Genomic DNA, 12,782 nt, shown 5'->3' on the forward strand with positions numbered 1-12,782 from the left:
TGGGGAACCGGATGATGGTAGCATACACACACACACACACACACACACACACACACACACACACACACACACACACTGACTGGATTTTATCTACAGATGCATATTATAGAATACTCAGTGTGCATATTTCTATAATCCATTGTGTACTTGATTTACCAAAATAGTTACCAAAATTGTTTGGTAATAGCATTACCAAAATAATGCTATTTGGTGCTGGAGAGTTAGTACCAGGGGTCAGATACTGGCCTTGCATGTGGTTGACATTGCTATAATCCCCCAACACAGCCAAAACCAGGAGTAGCCTCTTCACTCTGCTAGGTGTGGCCCCAAATCCTTCAAAAACAGCTGAGTCTGGAGATGGAAGAGAAAAATCAACCCCTTAGTTCTTTTAGCAATTTCTGAAATATTTCTCTTTGGTTGAAGAAATTTAATTCTTGCTAAGAAAAGTTAGTATTTAGGAAAAATAAAATAAAATACAACATTTATGCTATGGTAGTTATAATCTAGGGATGATATTCATTGTAGAAAAGTTGGAAATACTTACAGAGCAGAAGCATCTTGTACATTATTCTACTATAGAGACTAGAAACGGAACTATAAGAGCCCCATAGGGATACCTTCAAATAGTGTTCTTTCCATTGTCTGCTCTTCTCTCCTGCTTCTGCTTTATCACTTAGCCTCCTGGGGTCACCAAGACAACTGTTCCTCTGGAGGCAGTGATGGGGCTTTGGTGCCAGAAGAAGCACAAAGAAAGATGTAGGACAGTGGGGGAAGGAGAGTAGTTGTATATCTCATCTGAATTGGGAAATGTTTATTTATTTCCCGTTTTGGGGGCAAAGAATGGAGCTCTGTGTGTGGTATAATTACTATTTTCCACTCTGTGTTTTATGGTACAGTGAATATCTTCTTACCATAGTATAAAAAAGCCTTTGAAACTATTTTTAATATAGGTAAACAACTAACTGAATTAATATAACTACTTTTATTTAAATTACATGCTTTTGAGAAGCATGAGAGAATAAAAGTGGATTACTTAACAGTCTACATTTCCCTAGTTCTTTTCACAGTGCATGGACTTGAAAAGCACCTACCAGTTATGAATTTGAATAAGTTTCCATGCATCCCATGTAAGTTATGTTCATTTTGTTATTCATTCACTATGAAAATGATCCCAAAAGATTTCTTATGCATAATATCATAGCAAATGTGTTTGGAGTTTAAAAGGATGTAGGTAGAGATTTGCCCATAACATCAAGGAAATAATGGAATGGAGATGTATTAGCTTACAGAAGAAACACTCTATTTTTATTTGATTTCTAGGAAAATTTATGTAAATGGATGAAACTGGCTATGAAGCACACTTACGGTCAAAATAATGGCCTCCTGCAAGTGAGACTTCCTATTGTTACTGGTAGACCTAAGACAGATGGTAAAGCAAGAAAGAATGAAAGGGAAAAAGAAATAGTGCTAAACAGGAACAAAGAATGAAGGAGATGGAGAAATGAGAGACTGGGAGAAGGAAAGAAACTCCTAGAGTGGAACTATAAAAAGACCCCTGCTGCAGGGTCAGAGAGATAGTACAATGGGTAGGGTGCTTGCCTTGCATATAGCCAACCCTGGTTGATCTCCAGCACCACATATGGTCCACCAAGATCTGCCAGGAGTGACCCCTAAGAACAGAGCCAGGAGTAAGCCCCAAGGTTCCACCAAGCATGGCCCCAAATCAAACAAATATAAAAGGACCCTCTTCCCAACTCTAACAAAAGGCCCCAATCCAATATTCTGAATTCAGTGATTGGACTCTAGTTCTCTAGAAGCTGTCCCATGATCAGATCTGTTGTTTTCTTCCAAAACTGACCATTTCTCACGAATATAAGAATAATCCACTTTCCAATCTGGTATGTGCTTCATGGGTGGTTTCCCTTAACTTTTTCTCAAACATGCCTATTGCATTATCCATAAACTGGCTAAAAATACACTCAAATTCCCAAAAGACCTGAGGGCAAAAGCTCTGCAAGGCCCTAAGGAAAGTGACCAACCTTTTGGTGTCCTAGTTCTAAACAGTGATGAGGTCAGCCAAGTATGATTTCAAGGTACTATAAAGACTTTCCCTCTTCCCCACCTCCATCCCCTCCTCAAGCAAATATTTGTTCACTGAGGCCTGAAATTGATTTTTCAGGGGACTGAGTTTTTCATTTCATAATAAGAAATGATTTTAAATGCACATTCACTCTTAGGCAAAATAAAACATTGACTTGACGTTGTCATTTGGAAGCAGGTTGACCCTGTTTTGATGTATCTGATATTAGAGAACATCCTGAGAGTTCCATTCTAAGGACAACTGATCAAGGTGAGGAAGCTAGAATTAAGATTGGCTGCACTAGATTTATAAGAGACTCTTTTGCTGAAACCTTGTGACTAACAAGAATATCTATGGACTAATCTTGCTAAATCTGTTTCATCTTTCACCACCTGTATATACCATACATGCCCATACCCTATCCCATCCCCACATCCTGTTTTCTTATAATCAAAATAGCTTCAAGTATTTCAAGGAATCTGAGTTTGTATATTCTTTCCAGTTGTTCCCTCTTTGTCCCATCCTACACCCATCCCTTTCACTGGCCTACCTTATACCTTCTTTGGATCATAACTGTAGCACTGTAGCACTGTCATCCCCTTGTTCATCGATTTGCTCAAGCGGGTACCAGTAACGTCTCCATTGTAAGACTTGTTACTATTTTTGACATATCAAATATGCCACTTGTAGCTTGCCAGGCTCTGCCATGCATGCAGGATACTCTCAGTAGCTTGCCAGCCTCTCCAAGAGGGATGGAAGAATCAAACCTGTGCCGGCTACCTGCAAGGCAAACTCCTTACCTGCTATGCTATCTCTCATAACACATATGGAAATTCAGCAGATGATTTTCCTGGATCACCGAGGCTGGAACAATACACACCCATTGTGCTTCCTGAGTCTATCAGGGCATTGACTATGGCATTTTCTACCCTGAGCAACTTACAAGGCCTGATTTCTTATCTTTTCATCTCTGAAAAGTTGATTACCTGAGTGTATTTATCACTGTATACCCAGATTTTATCATAGATCCTAGCACATAGTTAAGGTCCAACTAATAATATTCAATAAATGAATGAATCACTTCCAATATCCCTCTATTATAGAGAGAGTATAATTGCACAAAAAGCATGTCTGGAGGTATTGGAATAAATTTATGCAACTATTTCCTTCCCTCTGAAAATTCACTAAGATAATAACAATAACTATAAAAGGTTATAATAAAAGGAATAGATGCACATTAGTTGTCATATTACTGCTACATGAAGCCACATCAAATTTCAATGGATTAAAAAAATAAGAATTCATTATTTACAAATGTTATAATCACAGCAAATTTGGAATGGGGTGTGTGGCTCTTTTCTATTCTCAGTATCCATATACTGTGGATACAATAGAGAGAAAACATTGCTGAATCATACAGGAAAATTTCGGGATGTCAATCTAAAGGAGACATCCATCATTCCTGTTTAGAATCTATTGGTTATAAATTTATCACTTGGCCTCTCTTAGTTACAAGAGAAAAAGAAGATAGAGGTTGGAAAACAGGACCCTGAAAAACAAGGAAGTGATTTATAAAACACAGAAAATTTGAAGAATTTCTCAAAGCTAGAAAGCAATTGTGATTGAATTAATGGTTTAAAATGAAGAGAGAACATTTTGGAGATAGCACAAAGAAATGAAGGGCATGTTTTGTATGTTTGAGGCCCGAGTTTAATCCCCAGCACTGCATACCTCCCTTAAGCATGGACAGGTGATCTGGAGACCTCCATACATCACTGGGTATGACCCTTTTATTCCTTAGAGTTTTCTAACCCAAGCAACAAAGAATTGCTGGGTCCAAATATCGAACTCAGGCCTACTTCACCAAAGTCAAGCATTATCAAGTGTAGCCCCTACCAGGAGAATTTCCCCATAGCTGGAAGCCTGCTTCATGAGTGGAGGGGAGAAGGCAAATTAAATAGAGAAGGGATCACTAAGAAAATGGTGGCTGGAGTAATCAGTTGGGATGGGAGATGTGTGCCGAAAGTGGATAATGGACCAAACATGATGACCTCTCAGTATCTGTGTTGCAAGCCATAATGCCCAAAAGTAGAGAGAGAGTATGGGGAATATTGTCTGCCATGGAGGCAGGGGAAGGGTGCGAAAGGAGGGTGTAGTGGGGATATTGGTGGTGGGGAATGTGCACTGGTGGAGGGATGGGTGTTTGATCATTGTGTGATTGTAACCCAAACATGAAAGCTTGTAACTATCTTACGGTGATCCAGTAAAATTTTAAAAAAAAAGTGGACCCTAGTCCCACAAGCATCACTGAGATGATCCCTATTTTTAAATAACGAATGCAGAAAACTGAAACTAATAAACTCAAGAAGGGGCAGGGGATTTGGCTCAGTTGTAGAGCACCTGTGTTACATGCACAGGCCAGAGTTTGAGCACTGCCCATATCACTAAGTAAAACCCCTGGTGTCACAAAAGTGTGCAACCCCTGGCACAATTAAGCCAAGTGGACAAGTACCACATCTAATTGTGCAACCCTGGCTAGCACTACAAATAGTATATAAGTTACCCCCAGAAATCACTATATCAGTGAGTAAAGATGCAAAGGGTAGAGAAGAGAGAATAAAGAAAAGAAGCTCAAGAAGAAATAAAAGAACTCCGCACAGGAGGAAATTACTGCAGAAATGAAATCAATTCCAGAGATATTTCTAACTTAGAGTCAACAAATAGAAATCACAGGAACGATTTCAGGAACTATTGTCAGGAGAATTAATGTCTGAAAATGCATCCAGGAAAAGCTCAACTATTCCACACTGAGCAAAAGAGATCATCACTGCTTGTCCCAGCGGGACCCCTGGTGTGAGTGTCAGGACTGGCTCTCAGAGAATAACTGAATGTGAAAGAACTCTGCTTTTCCATAAGGACAGTTACAGAGACAAAGGAGTAAGCGCATGACTCCACTGTGTTTTCCCAGGCTAAATTGCTAAGTATATGTCTTTGGAATAGGAGTTATAAACAGGAAACTCAGCACAGACATGTGGTCCCCGAAACAGGCAGAGAGTATCTGAGGAATTTAGCAGTGAAGAAGGGAAGTGCACAGAAGGCAAGCTCTAAAGCCATCCTAGGCACACATCCCACATCATCCACCATCACCAGGAGAGGATCACTGCCCTCGAATAATAGGCAAACAGATCCTCAAACATAGGGGCTGGAGCAACAGTATAGCAGGTAGGGCGTTTGCCTTGCAGGCAACTGACCCAGGTTCGATTCCCATCATCCCATATGGTCCTCTGAGCACCGCCAGGGGTGATTCCTGAGTGCAGAGCCAGGAGGAACCCCTGTGCATTGCCAGGTGTGACCCATAAAGAAAAAAAAAGATAAACTTGAGTATACACCCAAGAATGACCAGATTTTTAAGAAAAGCTAACATCTAGAAAGGGAGATTCTGGATGCAACATGCAAGTAATATTTGACATATTAAGTGGAAACAGGTGAAGAATTTAAAAACTACCATGATCAATAGTCTCAGATTTATGAATCAGGCATACCTGAAAAACAATCATTGTCTGCAACAAAAAAAAAAGAAGCAGTCAATAAAAAAGGAACCAACAAATCAATTATGTTTTTGTTGGAAATAAAAATGGAATCAATAGAATACACGTGCAATGGATAGGTTGATTAATGTTGGGAGATAATTCCCATTACTGACTTGTATTGCTATACAGCTTACAATGTGAGACACTAAAAAAAAATTTTAAAAACCCCAAAAAACAAAGTGAGGCATTAATTACCCTTTTGCTTTATATTATATTTTCAAGACTACTTAACAAATGGTAGTAAGAAAAATGCCTTGGAAATAGATATGGTGTCGTTCTCTAGAGCAAGGCATGCTTATGAATCAGTATAATGAGAGTCTTCTTTAGGAGCAAAGGGCATACATGCTTATAAAACCTCAGGATTCCTATCCTGGGGATTTCTCTCCTATCTATCATGCAAGGCTCTATCTATGTTGATCTGCTCAGTCTCCTTTTCTGTCTCCCCGTGAGAATTAGGACTCAGGAAACCAACACAAATGCTGAAACTCTGGCTATTGCTGTTCTGAGCAATAAACTGCTTGTTTCCGACCAATATTTTCCTATCTTCTTCCAGTATCGTATTTGTCCCATAATCATGACAGACTAAATTGTAGGTCAGGTTCTGAAAGTCTGCAATAGTGAACTGGATATCACTTTGCTGTTCTGTATTGAAAAAGAATAAAGAAACGCGTTAGCTAAACATGATGCACAATCTTAAACTGAATTTCTTAATAATTAAAGAGAAAAACATTATAGAGGACATAATTGGAACAATTGGAGAAATTTGAGTATAAATTATACATTAATAATAGTATTTTATTAAGTTATATTATATTATAAAATTATATTTAATATATGCTATTTAGTCTTAAATGATTTACCAAACTTACATAATACACACATGAAACATGCAAACATACATATGAAAGAAAATGAGATTTTATATATATGTATATATATATATAAAACTAGCTATCTACAATTGGTAAAAAGTAGGATACTTTAGTATACATTACATAATCTTTTAAGTTTGCAAATTTCAAAATAATAAACTGGAGAAAGTAGCTTGCAAATGTCAATCAAATGCAAAAAAATTTTCTATAAAAAGAACCTTTATTTGGATATACTTAGGAGCCAATTTCTAAATCAGAAGTCTAAATATGGTGGGTGGGGAGATAGATGGCTGGAGCACAAACTATGCACGTAGGAGCCCCAGGCTTAGCCTCCAGCCTTACATGGGTCTCTGAGCAACAAAAAGCAACCCTCAAGCACCCACGGTGAGTAATTCCCCCAGCACCACAGAGTGAGGTCTGAAAACAAACCAAAAAAGGAATCTAAATATAGTATCCTTAAATTTTTTCAGATACCCAAAAGAGGCTACATGCAAAGCATCCCTGGCTATAAATAGAAGATAAGGCAACAGCATCACTCAAGTTTTGATAGAAACTTAGTATGCACAATGATTTCTATTTTCTTTCAGCTGGAATTTAAATGTGACCACAGAGAAAAGAAAAGGTATTTTCAATCAAGAAATTTCATATTCCACAGACCTTCTAGAAATAGTAAAGAAGTCAATCAAACAAAATGAGAACAGAATTCGAGAAAGAGGAAGACAGAATCTAAAAAACAGTGCTAAATGAAGAAATTAGAATATGATATTCTAAGAATATAATATTCAATGAATATAATAATAATATAATAATATTATATATAGCACTAAGAATATAATATTATAGAAGCCAGAAAGGTAAGGTTTAAGGTTTGTGCCTTGCATGGGCCAACCCGGGCTCAATCTTCAATATCACTTTATCTTATGAGCATCAGCATCACCTGGTGTGGACTTGGAGGCCCCCAGGCACTTCTGGGCTGACCTCAGGCACCTCAAGGCCAAGAAGCTTTGCAGTCTTAGGCCCTTACATTGAATCACAGTCCAGTTGATGAGAATTTCCAGGAGTGGAGCACAGCCCTCTGAGTACCACTTAGGAACTCCTTCCCCCACAAAAAAAAATATGAAAGTTACAAGAGAAAACCGTATTCAACTTTATATTATTAAAAATGTATTTAGTGGAAGGTTTTCTAGGACAAGAGAATTATCAAAATTAACTCAGCAGGGACAAATCTCAAGTAAATCATTAAACTTAGAGAATACTGACAGAGTAATCAATGACTCATTCTTCATGAAAGACCCAAATCCCAGATGGTAGTAACTTATAGTTTCATTTGCAGTAAATTCAAACATTTTTTTATAAAAGAACAATAATGAAGAACTTTTGCTAGTGGGTATCAAAACCATAATAATTAAAATCTCATGGAATTGGCACTGAGATAAGCAAATAATAGGAAATCACTTAGTGTATCCAGAAACCTAACCACATTTATATTGGAACTCAACATATTAGAAAAACCAGTACGATCAATACAAAAATCAACAAATGGAGTTAGGGCAGTTGACTCTTTATTTGAGCTAGAAATTTCAATCCTTACATCACAGCATCCATTAAAATAAATTACAGATGACTTAAAGAACTGAACAGTTGGATGGGGGTGGTGGCACACCCTGTAAGCTCATGGCTTACTTCTGTCTCTATGCTCAGGGATTATTCCTGGTGGTGCTCAGGGGACTATAGGATTGACCTGGGGTCACATGTGGGAGCAAGACAAGCAAGCACTTAACCCCTTCAATATCTCTCCCAATCTAAGAACTAAACATTTTTAAACTACCAAGTGTCCTTCTGGTTCCTGCTGGAATGCAAACATTGACCTCTAGAGTCCTATCAACATCCCTGCAGGCAGGCAAATCCCATAACAAGTAGAGTCCATCTGTGTAGGGGGAACTTTGTTCTTAATCCTTTTTTGGCCGTACTCCCTACTCTAGTCTTTAAAGTTTTAGCTTGACCCTGTAGGAGTAAAACAGGAGTCTGTGTGGTTTCAGATGGCCTTGTTCTTCAGATATTTAAAAAGCTGAAAGCTGTATTGGTGGGAGGGAGGTTCCTTTTTTGCCCCTTCTTTGGATCTCTTGCCACCCTTGCTCAGACTTGCCAAGGCAATCCCAAGCTAATTCTTCTTAGTGGCGAATGGAAAATGGATTGCATTTGCTATGTGATGATGTGATATGAATATTTGTAAAAGACCTGTGCCCTCCAACTATGAGATGGAATATGCTAAAATGTGTGCCTAATTAATTTCCACTCAACAATGGAAATGTTATACCATAAAATTGGAAAAAGTAATTCCATTACCTAGAATCCATTTACATAAAGTACATACAAAGAGAGCGAGTTCTCATCTGTAGGCTTGTGTTTGTGCTTCAGATGAATGTTCAGAGATTCATTCCAGTTCTAGGTTGATATCATTTATTTTCTCTTTGTTTTCCTTCTATATAGATTATAAATTATCAGGATGAGGGCTAGGAAAGTGGCTCAACCAGGAGAGCACATAACTTTCGTGTCAAAGACCCTGAGTTCAATTTCTGGCACCACATAGTCCCACAGAACCTACCAGGTGTGGTCCCAGTGGTTTGTGGGCCCAGCAGACATGACCTCCACAAAAATAAAGCTTAAAAAAGCTTAAAGACAAACAATGCTTAGTCTTCAGGAATGAAAAATGGACAAGGGGTGAGGAGGAGGACCCTACTAATGTGACTTACTAAGCTTAAAAAGATATTTTTAAATATCTCAAATCTTAGTAGATGGCAGTGCATTGTTCTGAATGTTTCCTCAGTAGATGGCACTTCACTGTAGAAACACAAAAAGCTGGGTTTTTGTGTAATAGAATGCACTGAAGGATATTGGAGAGCTAAAGAAGTGGAAGGCAGGCCCAGCATTTCTATGCCTCTTACAAAGTAAAAGCCAGAATCAGAGAGAATTTCCCGGATTTCTCATTCATTCTTCTTCTGGTATGTTATCTGCTTCTGCCCCTCTTATCATCCCCTACATCTAAGAACCAAAATATAACATTCAGATATTGAATTCTTTATCTTGATCTTCAGGTTACATTGACCTAAGTTATTTTCTTCAGGGTATTGTGAAAACATGCTACACACACACACACACACACACACACACACCAGGCACACAGACACACACACACATGAACTGACACCTGTGTGCACACACTGACATTTTATAATTATTTTATCCATGATATTGTGTATCATTCCTTCAAATATGAATGAGTGTCTGGATAATGAAAGTATTCTCAGTGAAGCATTCATTTCAGTAAGTTTTATTTTACTACATCCCACTTCTCTCTTCAAGCTCAGAGGGGTTCATTGGGTAAATCTGCTGTAAATCTTAAGAACACTCCATTGTATATAATTTCTTCCTTTGATCTTGCTGCCTTCAGTATTCTATCTCTATTTATGGTTTTTGTCATTCTGATTAGGATGTGTCATGGTGTATTTTTATTTGGATTTCTTTCAGCTTCAGCCTCCTGGATCTGGGTGCTTGCACTCTCCAGCTCTGGAAACTTCTCAGCAGTGATGTCTTTGTTGCTTCTTCTTCAGGGTTGCCTTTCCGGTCCTCTGAGACCCCAATGATTCTTATATTGTTCCTCTTAAATTTATCCTAAAATTCTCTTGTCAACTATTCATTTATTTTGAGGCTTTTAAAAATATGTAATTATTTTAGTACCTAGAAATTCATTAGATTAATAGGGCACTTGGCTCAAAGCATAGCCAACCTTTGCAAGTACATCTTCGGTATAGAATTTGCTTTTGTGATTTTTATCTCTGTCTTTTCACCAACACCCCTTTCTCCCTTAGGAAAGGAGTCTGGCGGGGGAACCAAGAACATGGATTGTAAAATTGAGGAGAGCGCTGAAACACCTGCTGTAGAGGATTCGGCAGCGTCCCCCGTAGATACTCAGCAACAATCCTGGCAAGTTTCCACAGACATTGAGAACACTGAAAGGTAAGTGGGAAGTTACCCTAAATAGACTGTCAGTCCTCCTCCAGTTAGGGGCTACAGAAAGGTAAGATATTTTCCCTTTAGAATCAAAAACAGAGCTTCTCAGAAAACTGAGATGAGAGAGGTAAGAGTCTAAATTCTGCGTTGGAACCAGAACAGAACCTCTACAAAATGCAGGCTCCCGAGCCTTGGTCTAGCCCACTCCATTTCACTGTATCTCCATGGAAATGAAGACCGCGTGCTTCCCTGGGCACAGACAAAAGTTGGATCTCATTCCAGCACAGTCCTCCCACTGGGCTGGTCCCTAAAATATCTACTTGGTGAAGGGAGAAGAATTCAAAAATGAAGGGAAGATGCCTCCATGAGATTCCGAAATTTCAGGTGTATCACATGGCTCCCTGAGCTGTCTGTGGGGGGCTGAGCATTCTGTCCTGTTCCCAAGCAACTGTTCTCAGGCACCATTCTCCTTCTTCCAACGTGTCACTGACAGCCCCTTAGTGGACAAAGTGAGTTAATGCATTTGTCTTGACAAGCAAAGCTCACCCAAGAGAGTTTGATCCTAGGGAAGAGATATTTTTTCCTTATTTTTGTTTTAAATAGTAAAACAACTTTATTGTTGCAATAAAAGGAAGGAAGGAGAAAGGTAGATTAAGATAGGTGCTTAAGAGAGAACACAGGCTTCTCCAGAATAGAAGGAGCGAAGTACACAACCCAAGCAGGATATGAAAAATGAAATATGAAAGTACACATCTCAAGAGGCGAGATGTGGGTGACATGTGCACTTCGTGCTCTGCCAAGTGAGTTTATATACAGTTTTCCCAAACTGCCCCCATCCTCAGTCTGTTGTTAGGGTGGTTGCCAAGGAGGAGAGCTTAGTACAGTTAAAGGTTCTTTTGATATTCTTCACATTGCCTTTGTTCCTGAGGTAAATCGTCTTCTTCCAGGGGTCCAGGCACCTCTGCTCTCTGGAAGCAACCTTGAACCAGGCCAGAATTTTGCATGTCAAGATTTTCTGGGCTTCTGAGAAGGTTCTTGTGCCTCAAAGTACTTCATGCCTCTGGGGTGGTATAGGTTGAGAAAGATTCTACTTTGATTCTATTTCCTCTGAGAAAAGAGGTCAGCAACAATAGTTAGCATAAGGATCTGTTTGAGAGGCTTAGAAATGCCTCTCAGTAAAGATGTCCTTATCTATTGAGACCTTCTCTTGTGCTCCTCATGTTCTCATGTCTCTGGTGCCAGGCTCAAAGCAACTGAGTGAATACTGGGTGAGTCCACTGAATGCTCTGGGTGTGTGGAGTTGAGTCATTGACAAGATAATGAGCATTTTATTTTTTTATTTTTAGAAATGTAACACACAATGGCATTTATAGCCATTATGGTTCTACTTTCAGATTGTAATATAATTCTAAAGCTAATTACCAAATTTCTGTGTTTATAGCAAATTGAAGAATGTGGTAATTATGTGCTATTAATAAAACTTGGATTTTTGCATAAGCTCTGAAGCCCAGCAATCCAAACAATAAAGCTGTTTGGCCCAGATTGATAGAACTATAGACAAGTGATGATAGTCATTTATCTTTATTTATGAAATAGAAAATACTTTGCCCTATTCCCAGGAAAAAAATCTCTGCCAGGACACCATGGTTAGAGCATAATCCACCAGCAAAATCATTTTCCTTTTCAGAAACCTTGCACAGCAGCTATTGCCAAGCCTCGAAGACTTGTAAGAAAGCAGGATGTGGCTGGCAACAAGAACTGGAGAGTATAGCTCACGGTGTTGGCAGTGTTTTGTTTCAGGCTAAAATCCTAGATCAAGGTCAGAGGCAATGGGAAGGAAGGATAGTATCAGGCATCCTAGGTCTGGGAGGGCGACTTCCATGGTCCTCCCTCTCTCTCTGCCCCAAGATCATGGGTTTCAAAATGGATTGCAAATTGAAATCACCAGGCAGGCTTTGTAGAAACATTGATGCTGGGCCCTACCGCAAAACAACAAAATTGTGCTGTCCTGGGTGGGTCATGGGGATAAGGTGAATCGTCCGTGCAGCAGCCAAGAGTGAGAAGGGTCGGTTTCTGAGATTTGCTTTAATCACAGGTATTGCATTCCTGTCTCTCTCCCCATCTTATACCTGCCCACTGTCCCTCACCCCATCTGTCTTAGAGAATTTTGCATGAAAACAAATGTGCCCCTTGCCCAGTTCTCCTCTCTCCCTCTCCCTCCCACACCCC

General features: G+C 39.2%; 1 protein-coding gene across 1 annotated transcript in view; it reads left to right on the plus strand.

Moving 5' to 3' along the window:
• Positions 1-12,782, plus strand: part of RGS7BP (regulator of G protein signaling 7 binding protein) — a 117,371-nt gene that overhangs the window by 77,909 nt on the left and 26,680 nt on the right. The window contains exon 4 of the mRNA XM_055124753.1: positions 10,412-10,559. Within this exon, the coding sequence (XP_054980728.1) occupies positions 10,412-10,559 (148 nt within the window). The remainder of the gene's footprint in view (positions 1-10,411; positions 10,560-12,782) is intronic.

Source organism: Sorex araneus, chromosome 1 (genome assembly GCF_027595985.1).
Source record: "Sorex araneus isolate mSorAra2 chromosome 1, mSorAra2.pri, whole genome shotgun sequence".
Lineage (NCBI taxonomy): Eukaryota > Metazoa > Chordata > Mammalia > Eulipotyphla > Soricidae > Sorex > Sorex araneus.